General features: G+C 44.9%; 1 protein-coding gene across 1 annotated transcript in view; it reads left to right on the forward strand.

Moving 5' to 3' along the window:
* MYBPC2 (myosin binding protein C2) overlaps positions 1 to 21,993 on the forward strand; it is a 93,859-nt gene that overhangs the window by 29,776 nt on the left and 42,090 nt on the right. The window contains exons 11-14 of the mRNA XM_056541695.1: positions 6,997 to 7,121; positions 9,728 to 9,833; positions 9,949 to 10,115; positions 12,352 to 12,517. Coding sequence (XP_056397670.1) covers positions 6,997 to 7,121; positions 9,728 to 9,833; positions 9,949 to 10,115; positions 12,352 to 12,517 — 564 coding nt within the window. The remainder of the gene's footprint in view (positions 1 to 6,996; positions 7,122 to 9,727; positions 9,834 to 9,948; positions 10,116 to 12,351; positions 12,518 to 21,993) is intronic.

Genomic DNA, 21,993 nt, shown 5'->3' on the forward strand with positions numbered 1-21,993 from the left:
GAAGGGAAGAAATGGCACAGGGGGTGGTAAAGAAGGGGTAATCAATTTGCACAGAGGGTAATAAAGGGAGAATGAAATGGCACAGGGGGTAATAAAGGGAGTGGATGATTTGGCACAGGGGGAATAAAGTGGTAAGGGGGGGATTAGGGCGGGGGGGGGGGGAGAATGATTTGGCTGGCGGACATACAGAAGAAGGAGTCCACTGTTTAAGTAGCAGTCTTCTGCTTCTGTGCTAGGGCTGCTGCAGGGGGGTGTAGTGGGGGCCAGGGTTCCCCTGGGAGCCTGGGCCCCTTACTAGGGTATTGGCTGTACCCCCCCCCCCCCCCATGGCAGTATTTTGTCCCCTATTGGGAGTGTTTTGTCCACTATGGGGGTGTTTTGTCCCCCATGGGAGTGTTTTGTCCCCTATTGGGTGTGCCCATTTTCGCTATTGGGAGTGTCCCCTAGTTGGAGGGTGCAAATACATTAAGTCTTATGGGACTCTGCTGGGGAATAAAAAAAAACTGTCCGCTATTGGGAGATAATCTAAAAAGAAAGCAAAAGGCGCTCCATGTGCGGGATCAGCAGGTCAGGCCCATAGGGAGGGGGAAGAGATCTATCCCACGCCGCTTACCAGAGCTGGTTGTGTGCACACACACAACAACGGGAAGCGCCTGAACGTATATGTGTCCTCATCCGCAGCCCTCCTTGAGGACGATAAGCTAGAAGATAGACCGTAGAAGTAGGAGATGTCGGCGCTGGATGAAGGAGCCAGGAGAAGTAGCGGCATAAAATCATGGCGGGTTTATTGGATGCAACGCGTTTCGCTGCGCATGCGCAGCTTCCTCAGGCATGACAGGATTGGGCTCTCATGGGGTTTAAATACCTCCATGTGTTAACCCTTTATGTTACATACAAAAGTTGTGTAGACAAAAAATATAAATAAAACATGAACATTAAGTTGTGTATACAAAACATATGTAATGTTCATGTTTTATTTATATTTTTTGTATACACAACTTTTGTATGTAATATAAAGGGTTAACACATGGAGGTATTTATACCCCATGAGAGCCCAATCCTGTCATGCCTGTGGAAGCTGCGCATGCGCAGAGAAACGCGTTGCATCCAATAAACCTGCCTTTATTTTATGCCGCTACTCCTGGCTTATTCATACAGCGCTGACATCTCCTACTTCTACGGTCTATCTTCTAGCTTATCGCTATTGGGTGGCGTCCTCTATTGGGAGATGTCTGCTAAGGGAGATTTTACTCCTGCTTTATAGAATATCTAAAAGAAAAACCAAACTTATGGTATAGATAGTAGGTACCACAACCTTACATCGATATACAACTCTTGGTGATAAGAGTTAAATTTCAAACACCACTTAGTATAGACACCATTCGAGTCAGGTTAAAACATAACTTTTACTGATATTAATAGAAGGTAATAAAAAAAAGGGGGGTACACACATAAATTGGGGGCATAAGGAAAAAAGGGGTACAGGTGAAGCCCTAATCTTAAAGTCCCTAATAAATTCTTACTATACATGTGGAAATAGAAAGAAAAAACAATAAATGCGGGGGGGGGGGGGGGGGTAAAACAATGTAATCTTAAAATTGTGGTAGGTCTCTTTTGCCTACGCGTTTCGCCCTCCTTAGTAGTGGGGCTCATCAGGGATAAGAGAACCACAAGTAACACATGATATAAATGGGTGTACCTAATAGAACATACACAATAAAGTAACCGATAATGTGATAAAGGGTAACAATAGTAAGCAGGCGTCTCAAAGAGGAAGTCTGTGTCAGTCTTAGTCAGAAATCAGTCTTAGACATGTGGCAACATTTACATGATCAACAATACAGATACAATGATGATACAAATCCACTCTAGAAATTGATGGCTTCAGAGGGTATTATATAAATAGTAGCCTGTATTGTGCATATATATGATGACAGCCGCACCAAAATTAAATATTGTACAACAGGCTGATAGATATATTATTCAAGTATCCACATATTTGATCACAGATTCCTGGACAATAGGCCGGGATGAGATAGGAAAATTAAATATGTGGCACATCCAGTAAAGGCAGATGTATAATAGTCTGGGGCTCTGACAATATATATGGTAGAAAAAACTACCTGGTGATGGTAATACAGTTGTCCTATGGCGGTATGATATCCCGCACTGATAATGTTGCCGTGTAGGAAACCTGGATGTGCCACGAGGACGCCCCGAGGACTTCCTCTTTGAGACGCCTGCTTACTATTCTTACCCTTTATCACATTATCGGTTACTTTATTGTGTATGTTCTATTAGGTACACCCATTTATATCATGTGTTACTTGTGGTTCTCTTATCCCTGATGAGCCCTACTACTAAGGAGGGCGAAACGCGTAGGCAAAAGAGACCTACCACAATTTTAAGATTACATTGTATTACCCCCCCCCCATTTATTGTTTTTTCTTTCTATTTCCACACGTATAGTAAGAATTTATTAGGGACTTTAAGATTAGGGCTTCACCTGTACCCCTTTTTTCCTTATGCCCCCAATTTATGTGTGTACCCTTTTTTTTTTTTCATTACCTTCTATTAATATCAGTAAAAGTTATGTTTTAACCTAACTCGAATGGTCTTTATAGTATATCTGCAATATTTATTGCAGATATTACATACTTCATGGAGTTCTACAATATTCCATACAGCAAATAAGCGGAAATCCCGACAGTAGGTTAAAGTCTAAGGATAAGTTTGCCAAATGTATTGAAGGATTTCCTGCAGTATTAGGGTAACAGTAAAGAGCCTAAATAATAATACATGTATATGGGGAGGTTGGGGGAAATTGCTGTCCACCCAAACAAGTGGACACTTATGTTTTGTGCATGGCAAGCTCAAACTAATAATAATAATAATAATTTGTATTATTATTATTATAATATCCTGAGAATGACATACAAGAGCATTAATACATTTAAAGCAACATGCCTTCATTTTCTCATGTATAAACTTTGCATTCCCCTTGACGTTATCTACTCATTTAAATAACATGCTATAAAATTTGTCCCCCTTGCCCCTAAGTAATCGATAAGATAATTATTTTACATGATTTCCTGGTTTTGCTACCTAATATTGTCCTAAATTCCAAAGAAAACCTGTCACCACTCCAGACATTATAAAAGAGAAGAGCGCTCCATAGTGTAAAACCGCCCGGGTAGAAATTGGCATAAAATAATCAGAGCCTCTTACCCCAGGTGGTTGTGTGAGCTCACACACAACAATGGTCAGTGTGAGTGAGTGATAAGGCCCGGTCTGCAGCCTCCCAACCAAGCAAGTAGCAGTAGATAATGACTTCCAGAAGGTGGTGGGTTAACACGGCGCTGACCAGGGACAGGCGCGTCACATAGGTACAAAAGAATTTTATTAAAACAATGCAACGCGTTTCACCGCGCTTGCGCAGCTTCATCAGGCATGAAGCCACGCAAGCGTGGTGAAACGCGTTGCATTGTTTTAATAAAACCCTTTTGTACCTTCCTGACGTGCCTGTCCCTGGTCAGCACCACTCCAGACATGTTTTAGGAAATCCTTGCATTCCATATGAGATATCAGTTCTTTAGGAGCTTTTCTTATAATTCACCCTTTTGCTTTTCCTCTGTTAAGGTGTGTTAACACAGCAGATTTTTTGAATTTCAACCTGGAAAATTTGTGGCCGACATTCTGTAGACAGTGGGCACCAACCGAACATGCCAGTGTTATGACCAAACTGATAGCAATGTGAATGTCTGCCCAGAAAATTTCCTGTGGATATTTTGCAGACAGCAGGCACCAGCAATGCAATGCATTTCCAAGTGGATTATGCAGAAACAATTGACATGTTAATTCTTTCTTCGGAGGCTGATATCAGAATTTCCCTGGCATATGTTTCTGCTGCAAAAATTCCGCTGTGTTCACAGTGCAACAGTATCCCATTAAAAACAATGGGATTCTGCTGCCACAGAATTTCCAAGCAGAACTTTCTGACAGATTCCGTTTGAAAATTCCACCACGTGAGGTCTTATTCCTCCTAGAAATTTTTTTATAAATTGAGAACTGAGTGTAACCATTTTTTTCGGGAGTATTTTGCAGCATACAATAATTCCAAACACACCATATAGTAAAATTACCAATTTTTCTACAACCTTTTTTTCTTTTTTAGTGGGTGCGTTTTTCATTTCCATCAGTATTTTTGGTTTATATTATTTTTTATTGATTGCTATTAAAGGGGTACTCCGGTGGAAAAAAAATATTTTAAATCAACTGGTGCCAGAAAGCTAAACAGATTTGTAAATTACTTCCATCAAAAAAAAAAAAATCTTTATCCTTCCAGTACTTTTCAGCAGCTGTATGCTACAGAGGAAATTCTTTGCTTTTTGAATTTCTTTTTTGTCTTGTCCACAGTGCTCCCTGCTGACACCTCTGTCCTTGTCAGGAACTGTCCAAAGTAGCATAAGTTTGGTATGAGGATCTTCTCCTGCTCTGGACAGTTCCTGATACAGGCATAAGTTCATAAAAAAAAAAAAGTTTTCCACTGGTGTACCCCTTTAACTTCTAGGTATGTTTATTTAAAATCACGCATAAACCTGCACCCTGGCCAATAAGCTACACCCACATCATTTTAAATTAAAACTTAAATTCCTCTTTTTTAACACCATTTTGGGAGGGGTGAACAACACAATGTGAACAAAAAATTGTTCGCAAGTAAGAATGACAGATAAAAAAAAAAAAAAGACTATTTTGTATGCACTGTGTGCATAGACAACCACTTTCCTATATAATTACATAGAAAAACTAACACAAATAAACATAGAAAATTAATGCAAATAAACCATACACTGTGTGACATAGCCTGACAGTTACTCCATAAAGCCATCCTATAGTGGACACCACTACAGGGAAATATTACACTAATACCCGATATATTACACCAAAGAAGAGGGTATATAAGAGCTCAAAAATACAAATTCAAATTAATGCAAAAATCTTTATTAGAATAAATCAGTAAAAAATACATAAAATAAAGCTGGCACAGTACGATAACAACATGGATGACATGACAGGGGTAAGGTGGTCACATACTCAGTAAACATACAAATAGTAAAGAACAGCCTATCATCTACTTATAAAGTAAAATACAAGTGTAAGAGTAATCAGATAGGGAACAAAAATAGTGAACCAGTACTAGAGGATATAGAAACCTTACCCAGGTCAATGCCAAACCCCGACATATGTTTTGCTCTGTCGAGCTACCTCAGGGGGAGTCAGCCTGACAGTGTTCAATCATTGTTGAATATATCAGACTTTGTAGGATACAACCCTTTGAGAAGGATAATGGTAAGATCTAGTTGTTAATTTATAACTTTATTTTAGAAAGAATAACATAGAAACAGCAAAATACAACATTCAAAGAAATTGTTATTTCATGACGAATACAAGTGTCCACAGAAAGAGACAAGTCAGGGGAGACAGCAGATCCTCTTTGCTAACCATAAAGGAGTGCTGTCAAATCCTCTTTAAATATTAAACAGCACACATGAACGATTATTGAGATACATTATTTTCAGTTCCATATAAAAAGTTACATAGTTACATTGTTTGTAATGTTGAAAAAAATACAAGTCCATTGAGTTCAAGCTAAAACCCTACTGTGTTTATCCAGAAGTAGGCAAAAAATAAACAAACGTGAGGCTGATGCCAATTGCTCCATGACAGGAAAAATTCCTTCCTGGCGATATGCATGATCCCTGGATTAACGCTCTATCCTCATAAATTAAATTTTATTTTTATTTTTTAAACATCCAGGCCCCCTTGAACTTGTTTATAGAGTCAGACATCACAACATCATGGGGCAGAGAGTTCCATAGTCTCACTGCTCTTACAGTAAAGAATCTCTGTCTGTGATGATGGTGAAAGCTTCTTTCCTCTAGACGTAGAGGATTCCCCCTTATCATGGCTACCAGCCTAGAAATACCGTATTTTTCGCCCTATATGACGCACCGGCGTATAAGACGCATCCAATTTATCAGTGCAAAATCTAAAAAAATAAAGATTTTGAACCCAATAGTAGTCTTCAACCTGAGGACCTCCAGATGTTGCAAAACTACAACTCCCAGCATGCCCGGACAGCCGTTGGCTGTCCGGGCATGCTGGGAGTTGTAGTTTTGCAACATCTGGAGGTCCGCAGATTGAAGACCAGTGCATAGGAGGTAATACTCACGTGTCCCCGCCGCTCCGGACCCGTCACCGCTGCCCTGGATGTCGCTCCATCGCTGTCGCCGTGTCCCCGTCGCTCCAGAACGTCTCTGCTGCTGAATGGGTATCCTCGCTCTCCATCGCCGCCATCACGTTGTTACGCACACCGATGCACGTACGCGACGACATGATGACGAGGAAGGAGAGCGCCGGCCATACAGGGGATCCCTGAACGGAGAAGACACCGAGGAGGCAGGTAAGGTCCTTCCCGGTGTCCTGTAAGCACTAACCCAGCTATTCAGTTGGGCTGTTCGGGACCGTCGCGATTTCACAGCCCAACTGAACAGCCGGTGTCACTTTCCTTTCAGACGCGGCGGTCAGCTTTGATCGCCGCGTCTGAAGGGTTAATACAGGGCATCACCGCGATCAGTGATGTTCTGTATTAGCCGCGGGTCCCGGCCGTTGATGGCCGCAGGGACCGCCGCGATAGGGGTGTATTCGCCGTATAAGACGCACCAACTTTTTCCCCCCAGTTTTGGGGAAGAAAAAGTGCGTCTTATACGGCGAAAAATACAGTAAAAAGATCACTAGAAAGAACAATATAAATTCGTATATTTGTACATTGTGATCAAATAGCCCCCAAGATGTCCTTTCTCCAAACTAAATAACCCAAAGCTTGATAACCTGTCTTGGTCCTGTAATCCTCCCATACCATTAATTATCTTTGTACTTATACATTTATACACAATTCTGTTATCGATTCCATAATATATATGGACTGTCTTTCAGGTATGTGTTTGAGAATGTTGGCCTGAAAAGAATATTGATCATCAACAAATGTACGCTCGCAGATGATGCCGAATATGACTGTGTTGTTGGTGATGAGAAATGTTCTACAGAGCTGTTTGTGAAAGGTAAGAAAATGAAAGGCAAATTAACAAACATTACTAAATATGATAGTGCCACAAAGTGTTTCCAGAATAGATGGGCAACTTCAAACAAGACGGCTTAGTTGTGGAAAAAACATTCTGTAGCAAATTCACACAAAAACCTGAGAATTATTTATCTCATGTTTTCTCAAACTTTGGAGTTTTTTATTGTTTATTTTTTCAAACTCCTTAGGGCAACCATATTGTAGAAACACACTTTCTTTGTATAGGGTGGCGATCTTATAAAAGAGGTGATCTTTTGGAAAGGTTTCACTGTATATTGTTACGCCGAGCGCTCCGGGTCCCCGCTCCTCCCCGGAGCGCTCGCTACACTCTCCTCACTGCAGCGCTCCGGTCAGGCCCACTGACCCGGGGCGCTGCGATACCGCCTCCAGCCGGGATGCGATTCGCGATGCGGGTAGCGCCCGCTCGCGATGCGCACCCCGGCTCCCATACCTGACTCGCTCTCCGTCGGTCCTGTCCCGGCGCGCGCGGCCCCGCTCCCTAGGGCGCGCGCGCGCCGGGTCTTTGCGATTTAAAGGGCCACTGCGCCGCTGATTGGCGCAGTGGTTCCTATTAGTCTGATCACCTGTGCACTTCCCTATATCACCTCACTTCCCCTGCACTTCCTTGCCGGATCTTGTTGCCATCGTGCCAGTGAAAGCGTTTCCTTGTGTGTTCCTAGCCTGTGTTCCAGACCTCCTGCCGTTGCCCCTGACTACGATCCTTGCTGCCTGCCCCGACCTTCTGCTACGTCCGACCTTGCTTCTGTCTACTCCCTTGTACCGCGCCTATCTTCAGCAGCCAGAGAGGTTGAGCCGTTGCTAGTGGATACGACCTGGTCACTACCGCCGCAGCAAGACCATCCCGCTTTGCGGCGGGCTCTGGTGAAAACCAGTAGTGACTTAGAACCGATCCACTAGCACGGTCCACGCCAATCCCTCTCTGGCACAGAGGATCCACTACCTGCCAGCCGGCATCGTGACATATATGCATAAAGGCCGGCATTTATCATTGTGTTTACCTTTTTTTCCCCATCTATATTTGCCACTATTTTGGCTCAAGTGTCTTTTATTGCGCCTTTTGGTTTATACATTTCTGCTGATTTTGAGTTGTTATCCACTGATTTCGACAATACGCAGGACATGGATGAGTTTTATAAACTTTTTTGTGGAAAGGCTTAAAGAAGTTGCAAAATCACCAAAAAGTCTCTAAAACTACACGAGCCCAGACTTAGCTTAGCTTTTTGTTGTATGTGAAGAGTGAAATTTCAGAAAATGTGATCTGCACAAAATGTATCAAATAATCTGTGACCATTTTTTCAATTTGGTGCTCCTACATATTACCAGCAGACAAAAAAAAAAAGTGTAGAAAAATGCTTCACTTATACCTACAATGATAAATGTGGGCCAATGACTTTAAAATTTTATATTTAGGCAAGAAGCTAATGTTTCAGTCTCAATTTCTCTCTAAATTCTCCCCACCAACCTCAAAGTCCTTGTGGACTTCTCAGATCTTTTCCTATTTGAAGTCATTGTCATCCGTTAGAGATAAGCGAATTTACAGAGATTCCATTTGTCACGAACCTCGCGGCAGTTGATGACTTCAGCCTGCATAAATTAGTTCAGCTTTCAGGTGCTCCGGAGTGCTGGAAAAGGTGGAGAGAGTCTCCTAGGACTGTATCCACCTTTTCCAGCCCACCAGAGCACCTGAAAGCTGAACTAATTTATGCAGGATAAAGTCATCAACTGCCGAGCCGCGAGGTTCGTGACAAATCGAATCACTGTAAATTTGCTCATCTCTATCAGCTGTCACACCCTCTATTACTACCACACCTTTTGAAGCCTTGGCCCTCTATTCCCCTCTCCTTCCTGGATCCTTGTCCATGGTTTACTCTGCTATTAATAGCCCCAACCCTTCTGTGAACTTGCCTTTTATGACACAATGGGAGACTGAACTGGGCTTTGATCTCTCTATTTCCTGCTGTATGCAGTCTCAAGGCAGTTGGCAGGTCTTCCTTGCTGAGACGGCCCTTAAGGTTCTTCATAGGACTTATGATGTCCAGACTAAACTACAGTTGATTTACCGTTCGGTCTCCCCCTTGTGTTTTTGGGGCTGCCAGAGAGATGGCTCTATGGGTCATGTTTGGTCGATTTGACCTCTGGTGGCTGCCTTTTGAAGACGGGTTGTTGACCTGGTTTCCTCGGTTATGGGATCATGTTGCCCTTTTTGTCCTGTAGTGCGCCTACTGGGGGACAAATCACTGGATATAAAATGATGTCTTATCTTCATTTACGAGTGTATAATGCTGTATAGTATACCATACCTGCCCTGTTTGATTGCCTTCTCCCTAATCTCCAAACCTGGTTTCTTTTATCCTTCCCCTCCCATTCCTCTCCCCCCTGTTTCCCATGTTTGGTTCTCTAGTTTTCCTGGTTCTCAGGACTGTGGATTTCTTTTTTTGTACCCTATGCTCATAATATATTTTTATTGTGCATCCCTCTTCGAAAGGTCTTTATATGCTTGATATGTACTATTCTTGGTTTCTCTCAATAAAACTATTTGGTTTGACACTAAAATGTTATGTTTAGAACCTCCTGTCACAATTGTGAAACCGCTGGATGATCATCAATTGTTTGTGGGAGAGAGAGTGGAAATGGAAGTTGAGGTATCAGAAGAAGGAGCTGCAGTCATGTGGTATGTATAATGGTTCTTGAACTTTAAATCGTCAATCTTTAAAGACAGCCTTGATGAAGTCATATATAGCCCATTCTGTTAAATAGGTAACACACTTTATCCATTTTTTTTCAAGGTTGAAAGATGGAGTTGAACTAACTCGGGAGGAAACATTAAAATATCGTTTTAAGAAAGATGGGAAAAAGCACATGTTGATCATAAATGAGGCCACATTAGAAGATTCTGGCCGCTACCAAGTAATGACAAATGGTGGAAAGTGTGAAGCTGACCTCATAGTTGAAGGTATGTGAGACATGGCTATGTAGGAAAAATAGTTGTATTATTAATAGTGTACCTGTCATTAACAAAAACTTTTTATATTATGTTGAAAATAACATTATGTATTTGTAATATATATCAGTCAAAAATGTGGATTTATTTGTCCATGCAGCTGTTGTCTGTGTGTCTCTGTAAGGAGTTAAAATACAAGAAGTGTGGGTGGCACAAGCAGGGCTCTATGTGCTGAGGACAAGGAGGGCTCTGTACACTGAGGACAAGCAGGGCTCTGTACACTGAGGACAAGCAGGGCTCTGTACACTGAGGGCAAGCAGGGCTCTGTACACTGAGGACAAGCAGGGCTCTGTACACTGAGGACAAGCAGGGTTCTGTACACTGAGGACAAGCAGGGCTCTGTACACTGAGGACAAGCAGGGCTCTGTACACATAGGACAAGCAGAGCTCTGTACACTGAGGACAAGCAGGGCTCTGTGCAATGAGGACAAGCAGGGCTCTGTACACTGAGGACAAGCAGGGCTCTGTACACTGAGGACAAGCAGGGCTCTGTTCACTGAGGACAAGCAGGGCTCTGTGCACCGAGGACAAGCAAGGCTCTGTGCACTGAGGACAAGCAGGGCTCTGTACACTGAGGACAAGCAGGGCTCTACCCACTGAGGACAAGCAGGGCTCTGTACACTCAGGCCAAGTAGGGCTCTGTACACCAAGCATGTCAAACTCAAAGGCTAGCATGGGCCAAAAAAACAAGGTTTAAGTTTATGTGGGCCGCATAAAAAACCTCCCTGCACAACACACCATGTCCCCTTTGCACAATAACCCATGCCCCCCTGCACAACATCTCATGCCCCCTGCACCAGACCCCATGCCCACCTTACAAAAGACCCCATGCCCCCCCTTCACAAGACCCCATGCCCCTTTTGTACAACACTCCATGGCCCCTTTACACAAGACCCCATGCCCCCCTTTGCACAAGACCCCATAACCCCTGCACAAGACTGTGCAGTACAGTTCCCCCACATTAGGTGCAGTATAGTTCCCCACATTAGGTGCAGTATAGTTCCCCCACATTAGGTGCAGTACAGTTCCCCACATTAGGTGCAGTACAGTTCCCCCACATTAGGTGAAATACAGTTCCCCCACATTAGGTTGGCAGTATAGTTCCCCACATTAGGTGCAGTACAGTTCCCCCACATTAGGTGCAGTACAGTTCCCCCACATTAGGTGCAGTATAGTTCCCCTACATTATGTGCAGTATAGTTCCCCACATTAGGAGCAGTATAGTTCCCCACATTAGGTGCAGTATAGTTCCCCACATTAGGTGTAGTACAGTTCCCCCACAGACATACAGCCTTCAGCCATATACAGTCTATGGCTGGAGGCTGTTTGCCTGTTTACTGCCCCTCTTCAGTGTTCGGACCACCACTCCTCCAGTCCGGGGTCACGATCTACTGCTATGGCCTATGGGCCATAGCAGTAGGTCCCGAGACCGGAGTAGCGGTGGTCGGAACACCAAGATGATGTGCTGGTGAGTGGTGACTTACCATACCTGCGCGTCCTCCTCACTGCTCCGCTCCGCTCTGCTCTTCTCATCTGGGTGCACGCACGGGACATCAGTGACGTCCCTGCGTGCACTACCTCCCAGCGGCCCCTGCGTTTTTAAAGTTAACGCGGGGCCACAGAGAGGTAACCGGGGCAACTTTGTGTCCTGAAAAGATTTTTGGGACACAGGGATGCCCCAAATGTGATGGGGCCCGGAGCTCCAGGAGCGCCAATGATGATCCGGCCCTGACGAGAGCAATTAATATCTTTGCTGGGCCACAAAGATAGTCATTGTGGGCCGCATGCAGCCCGCGGGCCGAATGTTTGACACCCATGCTGTACACTGAGGTCAGGCAGGGCTCTGTGCAATGAGGACAAGCAGGGTTCTGTGCAGTGAGGTTCTGTGACATGCTCCCAGCTCACACAGTAAAATGATTGACAAGCCAGGAGCCTGCACAGAGCCCTGCTTGTCCTGCCCTCACTTCCTGTATTTTGACTCCTCAGAGAGACAAACAGGCAATAGCTTCAGGAACAGCATTTTTTTCACCCAAACATATATACACATTTTTTAACTGATGTATACAGCAAATATAAATATAATTGTACTATCTACATTATATAAACGTTTTTGCTTACAACAGGTACACTTTAACATTCAAAAATATTCACTTTCATACAAAATCTTGTCTGACACTTCTTATTTCAGAGAAACAGCTTGAAGTGATCCAAGGCATTGCTGACCTAACAGTGAAGGCCACAGACCAAGCTGTCTTTAAATGTGAGGTGTCTGATGAAAAAGTGACTGGGAAATGGTATAAAAATGGAGTAGAGATCCGACCAAGCAAGCGCATCACAATGACTCACAAGGGCAGGTAAGTCATAAATGGGTGACTTTTTACAAGTGTCAAGATAAAACAAAAAATATTAAAAGGGTAGTCTGGGGAACTGAACTCATTAGGAATGTATCCCCTATCCTCAGGATAGGGGATACGTTTTTAAGTGCAGGGGTATGACCACTGGGACCCTCCGCAATTTCCTTATGCGGCCCCATCTACTTACCCATCCTCGGCAAGCTCACCTTCCTAGACAGGCTCAAGTGACTAACCATTTAGCCCATTACCTTACATTACATTAAGTGACTGCCCATTACCAGCTGCGTTGGGACATGCACTGGTGACTGTTTGAGCGGGCTACCACTTGTGCTCGTCCAGGAAGGAGGGGTCTGGAGTGCGCCAAGGATGGGTAAGTTGAAAGGGCAACGTACAGGAGATCATGGGGGGTATCCGGTGGTCGGACTGCCTGCGACCAGACACATCATCTATCCTGTGGATAGGGGATAAGTGTCTAATAAGTTCAGTTTCCCAGACTATCCCTTAGAGAACCTGTCTGATCTGTAGAAGAGAGGGGAATGAAAAGAGGACAGCACCTTATGCATCACCCTAAGCACCAGACGGCATATACCTCCAGAGTGATAGTATAGGGTAATCTAATGACTAGCCGCTCACCTTTGGAGTATAAAAATATGCACATCCTCCCTTGCAGGGGAATAGAAAACCACTGGAGACAGCTGCTCTGTCAAGTAGCTGTTGGTTTAGATGGCCCAGCAGACCTGGAATGGATCTGCTATGTTTAGTAAGAGTAATTCTGTCATATGGTGCTGCACTCCAAAAATCAAGTTTCCTGACACAATATTGTAAGATAAAGCTGATGCAGTTTATTCCACATGGATGAAAACACAAAAATAACACATTTCGGTGTCCAATTCTCTCTTCATCAGATTAGTGATTGGTAAAGGTATAAATAGAATGAGAAGTGGTGACAAAAACCAGTGGATTAAACAAATTGTAATATGAAGCCTGTACATTAAAATACAATTTAAACATTGTATACAAACATAGAATTGAGACGAGCGAATTTTTGAAAAATTTGATTCGGACGATTCACCAAATTTTCCCCAAAAAATTGTTTCAGTCTGAATAGCAAATTGCTATAAAAAGGGCTATTTCTAGCCTACAGAGAGCCTCAATAGGGGTGTAGAACCCTTTGCCTTACTGTAACACGCATAGGGTGTGTGCTAGGTTAGTGAAATAATACTGTTACTCAGTATGACATGCAGATCAGAGGTGTCGCTATTAGAATCACTGTCGCAGAGCCGCACAATGACAGAGCCTGGAGGTGGCATCAATATGAGATGAGGAGACCATATAGTGGCTGAATGAAACAGCGTGGAGGTGGCGGCAGCATGAGGAGACCATATAGTGGCTGAATGACACAGCGTGTAGGTGGACGCAGCATGAGGAGACCATATAGTGGCTGAATGACACAGCCTGGAGTTGGCGGCAGCATGAGGAGACCTTATAGTGGCTGAATGACACAGCCTGGAGTTTGCGGCAGCATGAGGAGAACATACAGAGGCTGAAAGACACAGCCTGGAGGTGGCAGAAGCATGAGGAGAACATATAGTGGCTGAATGACACAGCGTGGAGGTGGTGGCAGCATGAGGAGAACATATAGTGGCTGAACGACACAGCCTGGAGTTGTCGGCAGCATGAGGAGACCACATAGTGGCTGAATGACACTGCCTGGAGTTGGCAGCAGCATATAGTGGCTGAATGACACAGCGTGGAGTTTGCAGCAGCATGAGGAGAACATATGGTGGCAGTATAAGACAGCTTGGAGCTGGCATCAGCATGAGAAGAACATACTAAGGGAGAATGAGACAGCCTGGAGCTGGCATCAGCATGAGGAGAACATATGGTGGCAGAATGAAACAGCTTGGAGGTCCTGAAAGTGACCCGGTGACAGGCTGGTGCAGTGGGTGGCAAAACCAGTACCTGGTGACAAAGGTTGGTGAAAAAAGGAGAACTTGGCATCAGAGGTGTGGCATCAGGCGGGGGGCAGGATCAGAATAGTAGCTGAGGCAGGTAGGCAGAAGAAAATGGTCTCTTTTTTAAAAGTGTTAGTGTGCACAAGAAAGTATTAAGGACATGCAAGACGTAAAACTCAACTTTTAATAATATGCTTAGGATAAAATATATGGACCCAAATTTTGTTTTTAAATCAAAAAGGAAAGGTGTGAAAAAAACACCACGTATCACCTACACCACCAAGTATTGATGTGATGCAAAGACCTCCAAAAGGTGGAAGGGAACAACGTATGGTCCATTTTAACTGGGGGGGTAAAAACTTCCCCTGTAAGGCCCTACTCTCATATTATTAATTCCCTTTTTGGCAAGTGTTACTCGCCCTAAAAAAGGTGGCCCCAACCTCTCTCTATTTCCACCTACAAACACTGCCATTTCCCAGAGTTTTAGGTGGAAATAGGGAATGGTTCCTGTGTGGGGCCGCCCTTTTTAAGACAAGAAACACTTTCCTCGAAAAGGTGGAAGGGAACACCATATTGTCCATTGTAGCAGGTGGGGGTAAAAACTTCATCTGCAAGGCCCTACTCTCACCCTATTAATTCCCTTCTTGGCAAGTGCTACTCACCCTAAAAAGGGCGGCCCCACACAGGAAACTCTCTCTTTTTCCACCTAAAAATCTAGGGAAATGGCAGTGCTTGTAGGGGGAAATAGGGAGAAGTTCCTGTGTGGGGCCATCCTTTTTAGGGCGAGTAACACTTGCCAAGAAGGGAATTAATAATGCGAGAGTAGGGCCTTACAAGGGAAGTTTTTACCCCCACCGGTTACAATGGACCATACGTTGTTCCCTTCCACCTTTTAGAGATCTTTGCATCACATCAATACTTGGTGGTGTAGGTGGCATATGGTGTTTTTTGCAAACATTTCCTATTGTTTGATTTCAAAAAAGTTTTAGGTACATATATTTTATTTTTGTAGTAAGAATATTAAAAGTTAAGTTTTATGTAATGCATAACCTCAATACTTACTTGTGGTCTGATGCGGAGGAATGTCTGTAACTGGGGAGGAGAGCCTTAAATATGTTTAGCACTGTCCATATTTGTGTGGCACCATGGTCAATCTACTCTGATGCATCAGGCATTGGTGGGTGGAAATCCTGGCTTATCCATGACTGATTCATCTTCTCAAAGGTCAGTCTCTCTACATTTTTTGTAGACAGACAAGTTCTCCTTGGGGTTACTATGGCCCCCGCCGCACAAAACAGCTGCTCTGATGGCACACTACTGGCCGGGCAGGACAGCTTTTTCAGTGCAAACTCTGCTAGTTGCAGCCACAAATCAAGTTTGGTTGCCCAGAATTCAAGCAGATTTTCAAGGTATGTTGGCATCGTCATGTCAAGGTATGCCACCACCTGCTGGTTCAGGTATACCTGTTGCTGATGAGTTGCTTCACTATGCAGGTGAAGAAAGGTACTCATCAGTGACTGTAGACTCAGGCTGCTGCTGATGGAGTTGGTACTGCTCCTGCCACTCCACCCCTCCCAAGCAGCCACGGCAGTGGAAGGTTAACGCAGAGGGCCCCCCAAGTCAGAACTGCGAGAGGATGGACGATGGCACAGATAGGCATCGGCCAACTGACTACGTAGGATGTCTCTGTAGTATGTCAGTTTTTCCTCCCTCTCAGTGGGTGTAAAAAAGGTTCCCATTTTGTGCTGGTAGCGAGGGTCCAAAAAGGTGGAAAGCGATAAGTCATCCCGCTACCGGATGGTGACAATTCGGTGGTCACTACACAAGCAAGTGAGCATGCATCGTGCCATTTGTGCAAGTGACTCGGAGGGACTCCCTGCCTCCATCTCCACCACATACTGTAAGGTGTGTCTGAGTCCACTGTCTCGCCTTCCTCATAACCCTCTAGCTCCTATAGCTGTTCCTGCTCCTCCTCTACTGTCAGATAACTAGAAAAACTGCCCATCTCGCAAAACCTAAACTGTGCCCCTCCCCCTCCTCCTCCTCCAGTTCAGCCCCCACAGGGCTCATGTGGCCATGAGATGTAGGGGCCATGTCTATAGTGCTCTGACCAGCCATTGTTTCCAACACGTATTGTAGTAGATGTAGCAGTGGAATGACATTGTTCATCCCGTAATCCTGGCAACTGACTAATAATGTGGATTCCTCAAAGGGCCTGAGCAAACAGCAGGTGTCATGTATGAGCTGCCACTGTTTGACATTGAAGTTACACAGGGGAGTACCCCTATCCGCTTGAATCATCAAGAAATCGGTGATGGCTTTTCTCTGTTCGTATAGTCGGTCCAACATATGGAGGGTAGAATTTTAACATGTGGAAACGTCACAAATGGGACTATGTTGGGGGTGGCTTTCTGAAGCTGCAGCTCAACGAGGGTGTGCTTTGCGGTGTACAAGTGGCTGAAGTGCATGCAAAGTTTCCTTCCCATTGTTAGGGTGTCTTGCAGACGGGGGAACACTTCAGGAACCACTTGACAACCAGATTGAACACGTGTGCCATGCAGGGTGCATGTCTCAGGCTTCCTTGTCGCAGCACAGACAAGATGTTCTTCCCGTTATCGGTCACCATGGTTCCCATTTCCAGTTTTTGTGGAGTAAGCTATCATTTGATTTCTTGATGAATTACTTTTAGCAGTTCCTCCCCTGTGTGACTCAGTTTGCCAAGGCAAACCTTGTGAAGAACAGTGTGACACCACCATGCCCAGCACACATGGTGTGCTGGAGGGGCACTGAGACTGTGCAGTGGAGGCTGAGGACACGGTGGAGGATGAGGAGGCACACACTGTCGCAGGACCAATGACCTGAGAGCGTGGAGGTGGAAGCGGTGTGACCTGTCCAAGTTGCTGTTGTGGCTGTGGAGGAACCACATTTACCCAGTGAGCCGTAAAGGACATGCATTGTCCCTGACTGTAGTTACAGCTCCATACGTTCGCGCTGCATTTTGGTACACAACGACAGGCTCAAGGACTGGCCCACCTTCTGTTCCACAAAATTGTGCAGGGCTGGTACTGCCTTCTTCGCAAAGAAATGGCGGCTTGAGACTCTCCACCTCAGCTCGGCTCAAGCCATCAGTTCACTGAAAGGTGCAGAGTCCACCACTTGAAAAGGGAGGGACTGCAGCAGCAGCAACTTGGACAGAAGCACATTCAGCTGATGCACCGTTAGATGAGTGGGCGCATATTGTTGTCTCTCGGACATGGCTTCGCCGATGGATTGCTGGCAGAATTACTGACTCAAAGTAGGAGGAGCAGGAGCATCTGGAGCGACTGAAGATGGGTATGACAGACAGCTCCCTTCGGCTGAGGTGGTGGAGCTTTGGCTAGATAAAACGCGGAGCAGCGTGCCACTGGTTTATGCAGCAGTCTGGACCACTACATCGAAGCCATGGTTCTCCCAGTGATGTTGACGCTGCATATGTTGATGCAGGGCCATGGTGCCAACATTGGGACCCTGGCCACGCTTCACCTTCTGCTGACACATCTTGCATGTGGCCAGGTTAACATCCTCTGAATGCTTGATGAAAAACTGCCACACCGCCGAGTTACTAATTTTCCCACCAACAGTCCGCACTGATTGCTACTGCCACCGACTCAAGTAACCCCTGTTCCACTACCTCCCGGGAAGGTTGGCTGCTGCGAAGAAGGTGGTCTTCCCTGGGCACGTTTGGCTCCAGACTTTCCACTTCTGCCACCATGCTGACTCCCAACCATGCTACCACCTTGCTGGCTCAGCTGTTGCCTCATGGGCAACCTGCAACCCTCTTCTCCTGATAATGATGATGAAGCCCCTTCTGCACCCGGCTCCCAAGTTCGATTGGCTTCATCATCATCGAGTTGTGTCTGCACGTCACTGATGTCCTCCTCAGGTTCCTCAAAAGTGTCTGCTTCAGGAGCCTGAACGCTCGCAACACCACCTCCCATGCCATTCTCCTCATCACTACTTGCCCACCTAGCGGAGGAAGCGGCGGATGTCTCCTTCACTTCTTGGCTGGGAAGTAGCTGCTGACTCCCCTCTAGTAGATCGTCCTCACTAAATAGTGGAGCTGAACCCACAGCATAAGATACTTCTGTGGGGGAGGGAACATCATAGGACAGAGGCAATGGGAGGACAGGGACTGCTCCCGGGCCATGCCAACTGAGGGTTGAGTCTAAGGAACCCACTGACTGTTGACTGGGGTGTCAGATGTCACTTGTGATGAAGTGGATGACTGTATTAACCAATCGATGATGGCAGATGGGTTGCTGGTGGAGACACGACCGTTAGCTAATACTGGGAGCCCAGGCATCTCACTGCGAATCCTGCTGCCACTCGCCCCTAGTCTACTGCAACCTCTGCCTAATTAATTTAGGCCTCTGCCACTCCTCTGTGCACGTCCTGGCACTTCTCTGTCTGACATACTTAGTGCATATATGAGGGGAGCACAATCCGCTTCACTACGCTTAAAACAGTATTTGTCTACAACACCAGCAGGTGTGCACTTTTGCCTGGCCTTTCACAGTATCTAGGCCCTTAAGACTTTAACAGGAACAAAATGGAAAACCACTTAGATGTACGTATGTGGTATGCACTTATGAGGGGAGGACAATGCGCTTCAGTACACTTAAAACAGTGTTTGTCTACAACACCAGCAGGTGGGTACTTTTGGCTGGCCTTTCACAGTATCTAGGCCCTTAAGACTTTAACAGGAACAAAATGGTACACCACTTAGATGTACTCACAGGTTACACTTAATAGAGGACAATAGGCTTTTAGTGCTCTGCTCACCCTAACTGGCTGGCTGCTATTAGCTTTTCAGTTGTTGTACACACCAGTGCTGCAGCACACAGTCGCTGTGTACCACACCCAAAATTTCACTTTCTCTCTCAATCTCACGCTCTTCCCTATCAGTGCTTCTAGGTTGAATCTGAGCTTGAGGTGAATCGCTGCTGTAAAAAAGCTTTTCTGTGCAACACACTGCTCTCTGTCTCTCTCTGCAGTAGAACGCTGATGTGACTGGGAGGTGAATCACTGCTGTAAAAATGCTTTTCTGTGCAACACACACTGCTCTCTCTCTCTGCAATAAAAGGCTGAAGTAACTGGCCGCAAGATGGCTGCCAATTATATCGGTCTGTGACATCACAGGGCTGGCTGGCTGCTGATAGGCTGCATGCTGCATGTGATTAAGAGTCATCTCTCCTACCCACCTTCCCAGGATTCCATGCCCCATGTCCTCACATGTGGATCCGCCATTTTAGATGCCCTGGAGCCTGGACCGCACTAAATAGAGTTCAATGAAGCGATCAAATCATGGTAATATTCGCATTCGTTGCAAATCTAATTTTTCCTGAAATTCGTAACGAATTCGGATTCCTCAGATTCAATTTGCTCATCCCTAATATAGACATAAATATACATATAGATTACCTTTTTAAAAAAAAAAAAAAAAGAAACAATGTGTTAGCATACTAACAGCCGTAGGGAGTCACAGCCATGAATCAGCCAATAGGTATTAATATAAGCATATTAACAGTGTGAGAAATACTCTGGGATTAGTTCTGGGATCGTCCTTCACCGCAGCCAAGAGAACACGTTTTTCTTCATTAAACACACAAACAGCAGCTTCTTCTTGCACAATGGCTCCTCACCAGATTTATTTGGGTTGCAGGATAATAAAATAAGCAAAACACTGGAACAAAAATAACAGCCTGGGCTTTTGGTCCTCTAACTACACATACCCTCATGCCCTTTCTACCATCTGGTGGGCTGACCCCTGCCAGTGAAAACACATAGAAAATCCTGCAACCCTTTCTACTCAATATTCACACACAGCATTTGCAGCCTCTTGATGTGTGTTCCTCAGACCCCTTGTCTGCCTCATACAGGAGAAAGAACAATTCACCTGTGTTGCCACAGTTTGTCGCAGTCCACTTCACTGTGTAGGTCACTCACAGTTCCTGGGAAGGACCCCTGTCTCCCCCTTGCAGCCATCTTGCTGTCCTGGTCTAGCTTCTCGGTCTAGCTAAGGGTGGGTTCACATTACGTTTTGAGCTTGCGGGAACCGGATTTAGCTGGGGGGAGTGAAAACTGGGCGCTCCCGTATCCCAGCCAGACCTGGCCTATATCTTATTCATTTCAATGAGCCGACCGGAGTCACATAGTGACTCCAGTCGGCTAATTCTTGCCCCGCATCCGGTTTTGTGACATGACCTAAAACTGCGGCATACCACGGTTTTAGGTCCATTCAGAATGCTTGTAAACTCAAAACGTAATGTGAACCCGCCCTAATTCAGCACCCTTCCTATTAATCAGCCACAAGGGGAAGGATTCTGCTAGTCCAGCTAAGAAAAAAAAACACCCTTTCACTGCCTCTGTGTCTCAACAGTGACACACCACCGGTGAGTCACAACTATGTACCAGTATGCAGTATCTATCACTATTAGAACAGTGAGATACAGAATAACAACAAAAAAATCCATAAAAACACTTTTCAGCTATATTTTGCATTTGCATTTTACTCAGTAAAACAAGTATTTAACCGCTTGGCAAAATGTGACTTAGAACCTGGTGGTAATTACAGATGTCAGACTTTTCTAGTAGTGGACCACCAGGTTTATAAACATTTTAGGGGGAATTTGAGGTTTTTAGGCTGATGTTTGACAATGCAAACCTTTAGCTCCCTCCACAGATTTCTATGATAGTGAGGTCTGGTTACTAGCTAGGTGTTTCTAGGGCTGCAATGAGCTTCTTCTTGAGCGACTCCTTTGCTGTCTTGGTTCTGTGTTTTGGGTCATTGTCATGCTGGAATACCTATCCATGAGGGAAGGATGTTCTCTCCAAAATTTGACGATACATGGCCCCATCCATCATCCCTTTGATGTGGTGAAGTTATCCTGTCCCCTTAGCAGAAAAACACCCCCAAAGCATAATTTGTTTCAACCTTGCCTTTTGATGATAAGGGATGGTGTTCTTAGGGTCACAGGCAACATTCCTCCTCCACCAAACACATTGAATTGTGTTGATGCTATAGAGTTTGATTTTGGGCTCAACTAACCACAACACTTTCACCCAGTTCTCCATTTGAATAATTCAGATTTTCATTGGCAAACTTCAGATGGACCTTCACGTGTGCTTTCTTGATCAGGGGGACCTTGCTGGTGCTGCAGGATTTCAGTCCTTATTGATGTAGTGGGTTACCAATTGTTTTTTTTTTTTTTTTTTTTTTACTATGGTCCCAGCTGAAATCATTGAAAAGATCCTCCCATGTAGTTCTAGGCTGATTCCTCACCATTCTCATCATCATTGAAACTCCACTAGGTGAGACCTTCAAGGAACCCCTGACCGAGGGAGATAGACAGTAATTTAGCTTTTTCTTTTATTTGCGAATAATCGCACTAAATGTTGTAAACTTCTTACCAAGCTTCTTGGTGATGGTCATGTAGCCCATTGTTGTAGCCCATTGTGTAGGACTGCAATCTTGTCCCTGAC

This window comes from Hyla sarda, chromosome 10 (genome assembly GCF_029499605.1).
Source record: "Hyla sarda isolate aHylSar1 chromosome 10, aHylSar1.hap1, whole genome shotgun sequence".
Classification (NCBI taxonomy): Eukaryota; Metazoa; Chordata; class Amphibia; order Anura; family Hylidae; genus Hyla; species Hyla sarda.